Below are 15,768 nucleotides of genomic sequence, written 5' to 3' on the forward strand. Positions count from 1 at the left end.
TAATCTAAATCTCAAACACAGATTATTATAAAACCGAATTATAATAGTCCCATTTCAAACATAAATTATATTAATATACAGTTTATTATATTTTTATATTATAATAAATTACTTTCCATTCGTTGTTGCCTAAATTCACCGATTCTTAGGTTAGGCATAACCAAAAATATTGTTTGATAACCAAATATCAATTTTATTATAGAACTCGTGAAGTTTTATTAATTTTTAGAGAAAAGGAGAAGAAGGAAGAAGAAGATGAAACTTTCAACTTCATCCATTTTGACCCAATAATTACATAAAATATTACCCTTTACTCAATTTAGGCTAATCCAACCACTATATGTATTTATATATATATAACATTCTAAAATCCATCAACTTAAACAAGCAAAATATATGTTTTCATAAATGATAATTCATCAAAATGAGAACTTTAAAAAAAAAATGTTTAAAATCCAAATTGATAACAAACCAACAAACTTTACTTTCGCTTTGTTTTTTTTTTTTTTTGTTTTGTAAGAAACAAAAATGGTAACAAAAAAAAAGCAAATAATAATAATAATAATAATAATAATAACAAAAAGAAAAGAAGAAAAGAAGAAAAGAAGAAAAGAAGAAAAGAAAAAAAGAAAAAAAAAAAGAAAAAAAATGGTATGTGGATTTAGCTGGAATTGGGGCAACAATAATCCCTAGGCTTAAGGAAAATCTCCCCCAATCCACATCCAAATAAACCATATTATTCTCATTTAAACTTCAAAACAATAACTCAAAACTGATTTAACTATTTAATCTCTCACACTCTCTTCCTCTTTCCCCATAAACCAACCATCCCCACAAAAACTCTTCCATCCTCTTCCACAAAATGGTTTCTCAATCGCCCACCAGTTCCGACGCCTCCCACCCCCGCCGACCTCTCCAATTCCCCTTGCAGGTCATCACCGGTCGCTGGTTCACCGTCTTCGCTACATTTCTAATCATGGCTGGCGCCGGTGCTACCTATCTCTTCGGTGTCTACTCCAAACAGATCAAATCCGCACTTGGGTATGATCAAACCACTTTGAATCTCATGGGGTTTTTCAAAGATCTGGGTGCTAACGTCGGTGTGTTGTCTGGTTTAGTGGCGGAGGTTACGCCCACTTGGTTCGTTCTTCTCCTTGGCTCCGCCTTGAACTTCACCGGTTACTTCATGATTTGGCTTGCCGTCACCGGCAGAATCGCCAAGCCCAAAGTCTGGCAAATGTGTCTCTACATTTGTGTTGGAGCTAATTCCCAGAATTTTGCTAATACCGGCGCTTTGGTTACTTGTATCCAGAATTTCCCCGAGAGTCGCGGCGCTATGATGGGTCTTTTGAAGGGTTTCACAGGGCTTAGCGGCGCCATTCTCACGGAGATTTATAGGGCCGTTTATGCCGACGATGCCACGGCGTTGATTCTACTTATTGGGTGGCTTCCGGCGGCGATTTCCGTCGTTTTTGTTTTCACCATTCGGAGGCTTAAAGCAGAGAGACAACCGAATGAGAAGAGGGTTTTTTACCATTTCCTTTATATCTCAATTGGGTTAGCGGTTTTCATCATGATTATGAATATTGTTCAGAAGAAAGTTGAATTCAATCATACAGCTTATACATTAAGTGCTACCGTGATCTGCATTTTTCTGTTTCTTCCTCTGTTAATTGTGATCCGTGAAGAACTTCGTCTCTGGAATGCAAATAAATCTCCCCCAATTCCAATCGAAAACCCACAACCAAAACCAATCGATGAACCCAAAATCATAGCCGAAGAATCAAATCAAATCACTAAGATCCAAAATCAAAGCCCACCAGCACCAGCAGCACCACCGCCAGAAGTGGCCTGTTTCTCCAACATTTGTCGTAAACCACCCAGAGGAGACGATTACACAATCCTTCAAGCACTTCTCAGCATCGATATGTTCGTTCTATTCATCGCTACATTCTGTGGATTAGGCACAAGCTTAACTGCAGTTGACAATTTAGGACAAATCGGTGAATCACTTGGCTACCCGTTAAAAACAGTAAGCTCATTCGTTTCGTTAGTAAGCATTTGGAATTACTTCGGCAGAATATTCGCCGGATTCGTTTCCGAAAGCCTTCTCGCAAGATACAAATTCCCAAGACCACTAATGATGACATTAGTTCTTCTCCTCTCTTGCATCGGCCAACTCTTAATCGCATTCCCTGTTCCAGGTTCCGTCTACATAGCTTCGGTAATTATCGGATTCTCCTTCGGTGCACAGCTTCCTCTGCTTTTCGCCATAATATCTGAACTCTTTGGGCTGAAATATTTCTCCACTTTATTCAATTGTGGGCAAATCGCAAGCCCATTGGGATCGTACATTCTGAATGTGAAGGTGGCGGGAATGTTGTACGATATTGAAGCTTTGAAGCAGTTGAAGGAGAAGGGGTTGGATAGATCGGCGGTGAAGGAATTGACATGCATTGGGAAGGAATGTTACAGGAAATCATTTACGATAACAACGATTGTTACGTTTGCTGGAGCAATGGTTTCGTTGATATTGGTGATGAGAACGAGGGAGTTTTACAAAGGGGATATTTACAAGAAGTTTAGAGAAGAAGAAGTGAAGAAAGAGGAGAAGATCATCAATGGCGGAGGAGAAATTACAGCTAAGTGAGAGAGAGATTCTTCTAATTGGGCTTTCTCCACCAATTGGGCCGGCCCATGACTGACAACATAGTTAGTAGGCCTTTTTAGTAATCTTTTTATAATTATAATTATAATTTGTAGGTTGAATTAATTTTTATGGTTGGAAAATATTTATTTATTTTCCATTCTGGAGGTATCTTTATCTTCTCCTACTGCCTTAATAAATGTCCAAGAAATTGAGATAGAGGGAAATAAAGAGACCATACAATACATTATACATTATAATTTGTATTTGGAAGTAAAATTGAAGACTTTCTATGTTAGTGGGAATAAGCCAGCCCTGTGGGGTGGAATACAACCTACTTCTTATTTTCTTTCTAAAGTCTAAAAGTCCAAATTCACATAACACTTTCTTTTTTTTTTTTTTTTAAGAAACATAATAGTAATCTAAATTTTCTTATATAAAAAACTTTGGAAAAGTATGATTAGTACGAACATCATTTTTTTTTTTTTAGTGAATTTAGTAATCCTCCCATCATCCAATTAAGGTAGGTGTGAGTATGCACCAAGGGTTGGAGGTTAATTTTTAAACTAATAAGAAGAATATTAGGGCATTTTAATAAGAAATCGTTGAAAAATTCTTTAATTAAAAAAAAAAAAAAAAAAAAAGAGGAGTTTTTCATACAATTGGAGTCGGATATATCTCAGAGGGATCTCCATCTCAATTCCTTCAAGGAATCTTGTAGGGAATAGAATATAGGAAGGAGCACAAAAAATACATCTCTGTCTTGCTTGCTACTCATCCTTAAGACATCTCTAAACATCCTTAAAACGTATGCTTTAGGTTGTTTGTTGATGTATTTTGATTATGAAGTTGCTCTCCAGCCTGATGATCTTGATATTACTTCATGATCATATTCCAATAAATGATATCATGTACCATCTCAAATTACATTATTTAAAATTTTCAATTTTCATAAATACTTTAGGTTCATTTTCCTCAAAGTTAAATAAGTGTAATATATATATATATTATTTTAATAATATATGGTTGTAAAGATGATCCAATTAATCTAAATCATACGAAAAGTACAGTATTGATGATTTAATTAATATTAGTTTATTATATGCAATTATTTTTATTCTCTCACTGTAACGACCCAACTCCTTATACTGAATCGAAGTCATTACTAAATATAGAACAAGTGGTTTAAGTCATAAAATTTATTCAAAACGCATAAGGTTTGAGAAATTTTATTTATGAAAATTCAAACAAGGTAGTTATGCAAAAAGATGTAATGCGTTCTAAAGTCCTACTCGGGCCCTATCTACATAATAAGATGATAAGTACTGAAGAATGCTCAAACTCAGGTACGAAAGTCTAAAATAAAGATAAGCGGAAGCAGTAGTCCCTATGGCCCGCCACGGTCACTTCGGGTCGCTCGCCAGCTTGCCTTTGCCCTTGCCTCGTCCTCTACCTGAAAACATGAAATGAAGAGAGTGAGTATAAAATACTCAGTAAGGGACCCACTACTAGTCCCACTAGGTGCCTGTTAACTTCCTGTCAGAGTCCTGTAACTGGTACCCAATCTCTGGCACGTTCCCGAACACGTGCAATATGCGCTCCCGTAGGAACGTAACTCTGGTCTTCGGTGCCCCGGGGGACACCTAGGACAATCGGGATGCGAGGACCCCGTCGAGTCACTCGAGTCATATCTATATACATGCTAGACTGGTGTCCCGTCGGACCACACAGTCCTCAATAGGTGGTGATCCCGAAGGACACCCATGCAGGTACGACTCTAACAGGTCAAGCTAACAGGTACCCTAATCGCAGTATACATACACCTGGCATCAGCATATAACATAACAGATAAATCATCATTACACTCTCTATCTCGACATCTGTCTTACAGACATAACAGCTCTCGTCATCACACAACATGCTATAATATAACCATATCGTCATTTGCATCATACTATCATTGTTTTCATGCATCGTACGGTCTAGCCCCCAACACGCACAATTGAAGTATACAAAATCTCATAATTCTAAACATGGAGCTAATAGTAGAATCTCTTACCTGGAGATTTACTTGACGAGTCCTAACCGCGAGGCAGTATGTTTTCCAAGCGACGAGGTCCTAACTGTTTAATATGCCCAAAATTCGTAATTAGGTCACCAACGACTAACGGTTCAAGACTCATTTGAAATGACTTACCCTAGAAAGAGGTTGCAGTGCTCAAGCCCCTACTGAAGAAATCCCACGCTGCAGCAGTTACTTGGTCCAAGACATCCCTTAAGGAAAAATAATTTAATTTAGTCCCAAATTAAATTAATTAGCGTCCGAAACATTGAGTCTTACTGGTAATGCCACAATAATTAATTTAATTACCAAAATTTAGGTGGATGGAGCCAAATTAGTCTTGGCGGCTTGGCTGGAAAAAGGGCAGGGACCGGCTCGGCTTGGCGCAGGCGTGGCTCGACTCGGCTCGGTACAGGAACTTTACGCGTGCGGCTCGGCTTGCGACAGGAGGGAGACGCGGCTCAGGTTGTGGTGCAGGCGGCGCGGCTTGCACGCGGGCGCGACTCGGCTACGCAGAAGCGCGCGGCGCGGCTCACACGCGGACGCGGCTCACACGCGGACGCGGCTCACACGCGGATGCACACGGGCGCGGGTCGGGTTCCGGAAGACGGCGCGCGTCGGTTCGGGTCGCGGAGCGGGTTTTCGGTCGGATCTTTGCGCGCGAGGCGCTGGCTTCCGGATTTCGGGTGGCGCGGCGGCTGCTGGTGGTCCGGCTACCACGGCTTCGCTCGACGACGGCTGCAAACGAGCGTTTCGGCTGCGCTGCGTCGGATCGAAGCGGCGCGACGCGGCTGGCTGACGGTTCGACTGCGGATCGCGAAGGGTGACGCGGCTCGGCTTCGGGCGACGGCTGCGAGAGACGGCTGCTCCGACGGACGCTCGGCGTGCGCGGATCGGCTTGGACGATTCTTCCGACGCGGCTGGAAGCTCGGCGACGGCTCGGTTTCGACTGCAGACTCGGCTGCGCTGCTGAACAGAGAGGGAAAGGCTTGGCGGCTCGGGTTCGCGGCGTGCGGCGTGCGGCGGCTAGGGTTTGATTAATAATAAAAAAGATTTTCTCCCTTTTTCTCTTTTCTTTTCCCCTCTTTCTTTCTTTGATTTTTTTTCTCTTCCTCTTTATGCACGAGTCCCAAGGCTTTTTATAAGAAAATAACTCTTTTCTTTTCCTTTTAAATAACCCAAAACAACCACCTCCTCTCTCTCCCCAAATCTCACCAAAAACAACCAACTTTAGTTTAATAAAGACTTCCCCAATTATTTCCAATAAAAATAATAAAAAAAACTTATTATCTTAAACAAAATAAGGATTCCCAACCTTAATTACTCGAGAAATCAAAATGGTAAGGTTCTTCCAATAAATTTAAAAATTCCCATAACCACACTTAAATATTAATGACAATGAACAAAAAAAACGAATTTGTTGGGCGTTACACTCACTATATTACCAAATTAAATAACATTTACAATAACGCAACACTAAGATCCAATTTCAAAATTTGCACATATTTGAGAAGAAAAGTATTTGAAATGACATTCACAATTCTACCATCATTCGGTCAAATTTCTAAATATGTTACCAAATATTACATCTAAATATGTTACTAAAGATTACATCTAGATATGTTACTAAATATTACATATATATTTGAAAAGATTGGAAACAAAAACAATATTTAGTAATAACACCAACTATATATAAGATCCAAAATTTTCAAATTCCGTTACTCCCATTGTTATTTTGTTTGGGTCAAACAGATGCTTTAGTAATTTTATTGAATATTGTTATCTCAATATATTTTTCTTCTTTCTCACCCCGCTCTGGATTTGAGTTGATTGATGAAAATTGAAAACTCATCTTTGATCAACTTTCTCTTTCCTTTCTTGTTAGGGTACATCCATACAATAATAACAACATACTAAAACTTACGGTTGCTTTGTTGTCTAAGGAAAAGTCATCCGAGGATGCATCTGTCAACCATATTATAACAGTCTCTTCAAAACTTTAACCATAGAAAATAAATTTATCCACTTAATTTAAATTTTAATACGACAACTTTAATTTTCATGTTCTTTTTTACTTTTTTACTTAAAAGATTATAATATAGTTCATTTTAAAAATTATTCATTGCTGTATAACTTTGAAACCATCTCTCACGTACGTTTATCCTTTATTGATTTTTGAATTTCAAAAAATAAAAGAAATAAAAACGAAACAAAAATAAATCATAAATTTGAAACCGAGAGATTATGGAATACTTGATAAAATAGCCAAATCCCATGAATATATATTAAAAAACAAAAAGACAATAACAATAAATATAAAACACTGAAATCCATTAGTTAGAAATTGGCATTATCTTCATGAGGTTTGAGCTAGATGGATTAAGAAACAAATAAATAAAAAAAGAAAAAGAAAAAACAAGTTGTTAAGGAGAGGAGAGGAAGTTTGCACTTTGTTTTAGCTTCGTTAAAAATTCTAAGGAATGTTGGGTTGTCTAAAATTTCTGGTACTTGAACTGCAGAACAGAATTGCTTTTATTAAAGAAGAAAATTAAAAGGAAAAACTCATTAATTAAGAATCTTCTCCATATCATTCTCTTCACCAAATTCGTATATCAAAAAAGTTAATATGGATGAAACAAAAAATTGGAGGTTTGTGAAACAAGTTGTGGAAGGACGATGGTTTACCGTATTTGCATCGTTTCTTGTCATGATTGGCTGCGGTTCACCTTACTTGTTTGGAACATACTCCAAACTTTTAAAGACCAAATTTAATTACAATCAAACCCAACTTAACACCTTAGGCTTCGCTAAAGATCTCGGTTCCAACCTTGGAGTTTTTGCCGGACTTTTTGCCGAGGTCGCTCCCCCATGGTTGCTCTTCCTTATAGGCTTAACCCTAAACTTCTTCAGCTACTTCATGATATGGCTCTCTGTTACTGAGTTTGTCCCCAAGCCTCAGTTGTGGGTAATGTTTATTTACATCTACATTTCAGCCAATGCACAAAACTTCCCCAACACCGTTGTTTTGGTCACAAATGTTAGAAACTTTCCTGATCACAGAGGCATTATCTTAGGCCTTCTCAAGGGCTTTGTGGGCCTTGGTGGGGCCATTTTAACTCAAATCTATTACAGCATTTATGGTAACTTGGATCCTATCCATTTTGTTCTTCTTCTTTCTTGGCTACCCTCCACTGTATATCTCTTAGTTTTTCTCTCAATCAGAATCATCCAAGCTCCCAAGTACCCACATGAACTCAAAGTGTTTTACCACTTTCTTTACATAGCCATGACTATTGCAATCTTCATTTTGTTTCTCACCATAACACAACGAAACACCGTCTTCTCTCATGTTAACTACGTCGGTGGAGTCATCGTCATTGTCATCTTAATCTCTCTCCCTCTTTTAATCGCAATTAAAGAAGAGTCTTTTCTCTTTAAACTCAACCAACAAACCAAGGATCCTTCGGTTGTTGTTTCAATTCCTGTTCAAAAACTCGAGCAAATTCCCGAAACTTCTTTGCCGTCGTCTTTGTCCAACAATTTATCTAACAACCCCAAAAGAGGGGAAGATTTCGGTATCTTGCAAGCTTTGTTTAGTGTGGATATGACACTTATTTTCATAGCAACAGTTTCAGCTTGTGGTTCATCTGTTGCTGTCATTGACAATCTTGGCCAGATCGCCGAGTCACTTAACTATCCGCCACAATCCGTAAGCGTCTTCATTTCATGGATTTCCATTTTCAATTTCTTCGGTCGAGTTTGCTCCGGCTTTGTCTCTGAATATTTCATGACCAAACACAAATTACCTCGTCCTATTATCTTTGGCCTTAGCCAGCTTCTTACCTGCATTGGATTTCTCTTCATTGCCTTTCCTTATACAAAATCAGTGTATGTAGCTTCATTGATTATTGGGTTTGGATTTGGAGCTCAAACTCCATTACTATTTACTTTAATCTCTGATCTCTTTGGCCTAAAACATTACTCCACACTTCTCAATTGTGGGCAATTGGCAGTCCCATTTGGATCTTATCTAATGAATGTTCATGTAGTAGGGAGGTTTTATGATAAGGAAGCAATTAGAATTGGTAATGTGCAGAATGGGAAGGGTTTAACTTGCAATGGAGCTCATTGTTTTAGTGAATCCTTCATAATTTTGGTTGGAGTGACATTGTTTGGAGCTATGGCTTCGTTTGTGTTGGCCTATAGGACTCGAGAGTTTTACAAAGGGGATATATATGAGAGATATAGAGAGGATCAAATGTGGGTTACACAAAAGGACAAGGAACACACAAAGAAAAGCGATGATGGAAGCAAATAAGAGAAGGAAAAAACATTATTTAGAACCTTGTAGTTTCATTTAAACCATTTGTTTCATTGGTTTTTTGTACATGTTTCATTGTTTTTTTTGGCAAGATTGTTTGAAAATGTGACACCATCATTATTAATATTATTAAGGAAAATATTTGTTGCACCTATTTTATGTCATCCACAATGTCACAATAAATTAATTATAGAGTAGAATACCAAACAATAAAACACTACAAGAAATAACATATACGATGGCTAACGAAAAAGGCTATAATAAACTTTTTATAGCCTTTTTCGAAAGTCCTGACAGCCCATGTTATTAAAAGTCTGGGACTTTTTATAGCGTTTTTTTGAAACTATAATGAGTGCTATTGTAGAGTATGAAGATATAGCTTAGAAACATTGCTATGAAAATATTTGATAGCGTTTTTCATTATAGCTATAATAAATTTATATAGCTTAAATAATGTGCTATCTTTAATATACAATAGCCTTTTTTCAACGCTATAATATAGTATTTACAGTTATAACATTATGCTATAATAATGCTATTTAATCAGTTCCAATTATTATAATAATTATAATAACCTTTTGATAGCATTTCGTTTTTGGCTATATAAATCTTTATATATCTGTAACTTATGGCTATAAAAGAGGTAACTTTGTTTTCAAAAATAATTTCTAATTTAATTAGCTTTTTATAAATTTTAGTTAAAATACTCAACTTTAGCACACATAACTACTTTGTAGCACAATAAATATTAATAACTTCCATTCATAATCTATTAAAATTACAAAATAGAGTATTTAATAATTTACTCAAATAAAGTTGTGGTCTAAATGATACAAAGGTAGATAAAGTATTTAGTGAATGTAGCACAACACAAAATAACCCTCAAAATACAAACAAAATTCACCAAGTGTCCAAGATTATATTATTATATAAGGTATGAGCTACTGTCATCGTAGGATCTTTTTTCCTCTGGTAAGACACATTTCATTCACCTACATAAATTTATAAAACATATATCAATATGTGATTTTTTAGACACCAATAATAGTGGATATTAATTAAAAAAAATAGAAAATCTTTAACAAATGTAGATAAAAAAAGATAAAAAAGATAGCATACCGATGGTCACTTTAGTTGTTGAAATTGTCGTCTCGACCTGAATTTGTTAAAGATTTGTCATGTCCATCACCCCTCAATTTTTCTTTCAATTATGAGAAAAAGAAAAAATGTTCATTATCAGAGATTAAAAAATAATAATTCAGTTTCATTTTTAATGAGCACCAAATATGACCACCGATAGTAAATTAGATGTTCTAGACGGCCAGAGAGGGCAAACATCCATTAGCATTATTGCAACTAACAACAATGCAACAGCATGATGAGGTACACATGTTATATAAATTTCTACATAAAATTATAAATCTGAGAAATGAAATATCAACCTTCAGCCATTTGAGTGAAAAGTTTTGACCATAATATGCAGTTCCATGTGCATATTTCCAATTGCCCCCACTAACAGAACCACTAATTCTGGACATCATCTTTTCACAAGCCTAAGTAGCCAATAGCAAATCAGTATAATTATCTCAAACAAACATACTTTGTTCATCAATGACCAAGTAGCGTCACACACAAATTCAATAAGGAATGGTTAGCACCTGAAGAAGTGTAGTCCGGTTGACTGAGAAAAGCTAACGTTATCACAAAAAATAAAAGCTTCATTGCTTCTTTAAGTTGCAACTGCCCCTTGTTGTATAGATAACTCCAAATTCTCAAAGTTCCACCTTTTAACAATAAAGTACCTAATCTTTCAAAAATAAATAAGGTCATTTAGAGTATTTAAAAGATTCATGTGAGAGTCAAATTTTTTTATTTTCATTTGTTTTGCATAATTATATTAAAAATGAGTAACCATGTCTTTATCAGAAGATGAATGGAAAAGGTTACAAAACTGAAAAGGATACTTCCATAGCAAGAGAAGATTGAGAAGATCAACATTTAAGATACTATAGTTCTTCAATAATATCACTCCTCACTGACAAAAAAATCACAGCAAATGCCTCCATCAATTACCAGCTTGCTCATTAAATATTATTTGGATAAATCTCACAATATCACAATCACATATGACTGAACAAGTTTCCATCCTATTCTATCGATTGTAGCAACAAAGAACCATAAATGTCAAAAGAACCCAAAACACAATGGTTTGAACCTGGTTTTCTGGAAATAAACTCACTGAAACTTCAGTAAATCCAAGAGCATACTTTTATAAAGAGTAAAAAACTATGTATAAAAATAATGATGATGATAAATCATAGATAACAAATTCCATTTTTCTCTTCTAATTCATATTTCCCTCGATTGTAAATGTAGTAATAGTCCAAGTCATTCCATTGTCTGGAATGTGAAACATGCAAGCAAAAGCAAATTTCTACTCACCGGTATTCTAACAACATCATTACGGATCCATCCAAGAGGATTGTACACCACCATGACCTGGCTGCAGACACATTTACTCATTCATATTCTAGTTGAAAATTTTAAAAAGAAGTTCTAAAAGGAATGTAAAATAAAAGGAACATTACCAAACTATTCCCTTTTTGAATATCTTGCTCAGTTGGTGGGCAAAAACTGATATTGAGTAACATAAACTTACTCAATATTTTCTTTATTGAGAAAAATGTATGGTTTTAACGACTAAGCAAAGAAACAAACACATACAAGAAAACCACCCAACTTCATAATCACATAAACATGTGGGAATTCAACTCTAACTTTCTTTTGGGCATTTCATCAAACAGTTTAAGAACATACAGAAAACATCATCATTAACAACAACCTACTATGTTTCCGTTATCACAAAGAATAAGACATTCTTCCTCAGGCCAAGAGATGAATTTAAATGGAGAAATTGATATCACAATCCATTAGAGTACAAAGCAACACAAACATGTGATTGTAAGAAAAATTAATTAGATGAACATGACTTGCTAAAACTAAAAGGTGACAACAGAACAAGAGTTCACTTCGAGGAGCATAATGCTAAAAATTACTTGCAACTTAAATTAATAATTGGGAGAAGAGAATATTAGTTATGAAGTTTTCCAAAAGAAAACTCTACAGTTCAAGCTTAATAAGATCAACAATTTTTGCTGCCTCAGAATTTTCCTAACCATTAAAAGTCTATGCAGTCACTTACAAATTGAAAGAAGTTAACAACATTCAAGATACAAACAACATTGTAAGAACTCAACTTTACCCATAAAAACATGAACATAAAAGCATTATGAATAGAAGTGATGTACATTTAAATAGTTTCATTTAAGCTATTCTTTACCTACTTCACACACACTGATTTCTTAAAGTGGAGCAAGGAAAAGCTACTCACGGAAAGGTAAAATGAATAATAGGCAGTCTTGTACTGTACAATGTGCCCATGACTACAAAAGTTACATTATATGTGCATTAGAAAGCATCCCAAAATAATATATGGAAGTGAAAACAACAGAAAAAGGTCGTAGGATGTGGGAGAGAGATATGTTATGAAAGACAGAGAGAGGTTGTGCAAAATTACCTATAGTTGCAAATCTCTAATTTCAATTTCATTGAGCAAATGGAGGATTTAATAATAGAAAGAGAAGCCTGTGCTGTGAGGGATTAAAACTGCAAGAAATCAGTTAACAAAGCAAAACCACAATAAATTTTTTAAGAACAAAACATGAAAGGGATTCATGGAATAAACAAAAATTGGAGATTAGGGCACGAAGAAAAATATGAAGAACAAATGTGGAAGGATTTTTTAAGCTAAAACATCAAAATACCAACTGTTTAAAGCCAAAAGACTAGAGGTGCGCAAGCCTATTCATATCAGACCACAAGCAAGACCATTAAGCTTGTTATGATCTAAAGAAACAGATCTCATTATTATAAACCTCAAAGAAAAGATGTTAAAACTTAAAACAAAATCATTCCATATGTTTAAAACTCCTTATTGATATTCCACTCAGTGCTCTCACCATAAAAACGATGTAGAAGAAAGGAAAAAGAAGACTAACCTCGAATCATAAGCTTCAAGTGTCTAATAGCAGTAGAGAGACGAGCTGGTAGACAAAGAACCCTAAGCAAAACCCATGTGGACGACGGTGAGAGATTAGATGAAGCCAAGAGATTGCAAGTCTAAGAGATTGAAGACGAAAAATAGGATATTCTAGGGAAATCGTGTGATGAAAGTGATGACGAACAGAGAGACGGACGAACAGAGACAACGACGATGGATAGAGATGAAAGTGTCTTCATCGGTTGAACGGCAGTCGTGAGAAGGAGGGTATCGCAGAAAAGAGGTGAGAAGTCGTCGTTTGAGGGTGGATATCGCAGTCGTCGTTTGACGGTGGTATTTTAGCGTGGGTATCGCATCTGGTTGAGCAAAAGAATTCGTGAAAGAGGCTCCAAAAAGGGGAAAAATATTGGTGAGATATTTTTATTTTCTACTTTCCACTTCTTTTTTTCTTTTTCAATAGCCCAATTTAAAATGGGCTATCTTCGTAGGCTATTAAAAGCCTCATTTCTTGTAGTGGAACAAAGAAAAAGATAATACACAGCAGTAGTACCACAGGCGAATTGAATTTAACCACATTTATCATTCAGAAGACTACCCAACGAAAAGAACTTTATTAAAGAGTTGAATATTTATGATGAAAACGTATTTGATAGATCTAAACTACCATGACTCTAAAGAGTGCACACATGCACGCACAAACACGCACACACTCAAGTTTGAAACATTAGTTCAGAAGGATGCTAAATTTTATCATTTTGCAAATCAGTATAGATTTTTCAATGTTCAATAAATACAAATTACATTAGAGAATCATCACAAGCAAAATAAAACTCTGGATAAAGCTTAAGAGTGGTTCCATTAAGTCACAAGCTTGCTATTTACACAAGACTTGATTCCAAGAATTCAGTTCTTCAGAAACATTCACCAGCAAAATTCAAACCACAGGAAAGACGAAGTACTAATAACCCATGTTAGAGAATTGATTAACCCATGCCATATGATAGATTTGCAAAAGAAATTCAAGAGTTTAAAGTCACGTTGCTCGACAACTAATGAAAAATTAACAGAAAAAGGAAAAAAAAAACCCAAATGGACTAATTTGATTTTTCAATCATGAAAAGAACCATAACCTTGTTGGAGTAGCTCTCACAGTTTGAATCAACATTTGAATTTAACATTTTCTTTTTTAAAAAAAAAAATGAATATCAGTCTCTTTCCTATTTTTCCTGACTCACCCAATTTTCTCTCTCACTCCCACTTCTCCACTCTCTTCCCTATTTTTCCTCAACTCACTCAATTTCTCTCACTCCTACCTTCTCCACTCTCCCTCTATTTTCCCTCAACTAACCCAATTTTCTCTCTTACCCCACCTTCTCCATTATAAAAACAAAGGAGGATTTTTTTAGGGTAAGTTTGAGATCAATTGGAAAGGTCGAAAAAAAGCTAAGGAAACTATTTTGTCAATGGTAATTTTTTTTTTAATTTCCTCTCTTTCTCTTCCCTTTGGAGGGTTGAAAAAAGCTAAGTAAAATTATTCTGTCAAATTGGTCTTCAAATGTTTTTTTTTTAATTCTCCATTTCTCTTCCCTTTTAAAAGTGTGATCAATTATAAGGATGTAGTTTTCCAAATATGTTTTTGTTGTAATTTCGTTAATTAATTTTGTTAGGGTTAGGCGTTAGGCTTAGGTCAATTAGGTATAATGTACTTTTATTGTTACTTCAAATTTAGGCCAATTGGGTTTACTGGGCTTTTATTGTTTGTTCAAATTCAGGTCAATTAATTTTAATGTGCTTCGAATTTGTTAGATTTAGGTCATTTGAGCTTATAATTTTGTTAGATTTAAGTCAATTGAATTTATAGTTGCTTCAAAATTTACGCCAATTGATTCAAATTTGTTAGATTTAGGACATTTTATTTTATATTCTTTAAATTTGTTATGTTTAAGCCAATTATTTAATTTGGCTATTGTTAATTTTTTGGTTTACTGTTTATTAATTGATTAGACTTGTAAAAGACAGAATAATAGTTTGTTAGGTTTGATATTTATTTCACAAACATGTATTATTTCTCAACTTGTATATTATATTAGGTATATTATTTTATATTATATTAGATAGATTATTTTATATTATATTAGATGTATTATTTTATATTATATCTGATATATTATTTTATATTATATTCGATATATTATTTTATATTATTTTCGATATATTATTTTATATTATTTCCAATATATTATTTTATATTATTTACAATGTATTATTTTATATTATTTCCAATATATTATTTTATATTATTTCCAATATATTATTTTATATTATTTCCAATATATTTATTCTCAATCTGTATATTATTTCCAATATAGTATTTGTCAACCTGAATATTATATTATTTCTCAACTTGTATTGTTTGTCAATTATATTGTTTGTTGTATTATTTGCCAAATCATTTGTCAATCTGTATTATTTTCCAACATATATTTGTCATATATTTTGCTATTATTATTATTATTTATTTATTTATTTATTTTCAATTTCTATAATTGCAAAATGTATGAAAAATTCATTTATTTTTTACCATATGGATATAAAAATTTGAGACGGAAAGGAATATTGTTCATTTATGGATTTTATGATTCTTGGCTTGGAACTAGTACATTACGTTTTTCAAT

The 15,768-nt window shown here is 34.7% G+C and overlaps 2 protein-coding genes and 1 long non-coding RNA gene across 3 annotated transcripts; 2 read left to right on the top strand and 1 right to left on the bottom strand.

The window, feature by feature from the left end:
- The first annotated feature begins 708 nt into the window (after positions 1-708).
- LOC103503227 (protein NUCLEAR FUSION DEFECTIVE 4-like) lies at positions 709-3,004 on the top strand. Its single transcript, XM_008467369.3, has one exon. The coding sequence runs from the start codon at positions 863-865 to the stop codon at positions 2,648-2,650; it is 1,788 nt and encodes a 595-aa protein (XP_008465591.2). The 5' UTR covers positions 709-862; the 3' UTR covers positions 2,651-3,004.
- Positions 3,005-3,845: 841 nt separating this feature from the next.
- Positions 3,846-7,801, bottom strand: LOC127144260 (uncharacterized). The gene is made up of 5 exons (XR_007815861.1): positions 7,398-7,801; positions 5,019-6,677; positions 4,845-4,921; positions 4,707-4,770; positions 3,846-4,100 (listed from the first exon to the last, which is right to left on the bottom strand). It is a non-coding gene; the product is annotated as an uncharacterized LOC127144260 (long non-coding RNA).
- A 197-nt stretch (positions 7,802-7,998) lies between these two features.
- LOC103502544 (uncharacterized) lies at positions 7,999-9,030 on the top strand. The gene has a single exon (XM_008466509.2). It carries the CDS (start codon positions 7,999-8,001, stop codon positions 9,028-9,030), a length of 1,032 nt encoding a protein of 343 aa, XP_008464731.2.
- Positions 9,031-15,768: the final 6,738 nt, after the last annotated feature.

This window comes from Cucumis melo, chromosome 12 (assembly GCF_025177605.1).
Source record: "Cucumis melo cultivar AY chromosome 12, USDA_Cmelo_AY_1.0, whole genome shotgun sequence".
NCBI lineage: Eukaryota > Viridiplantae > Streptophyta > Magnoliopsida > Cucurbitales > Cucurbitaceae > Cucumis > Cucumis melo.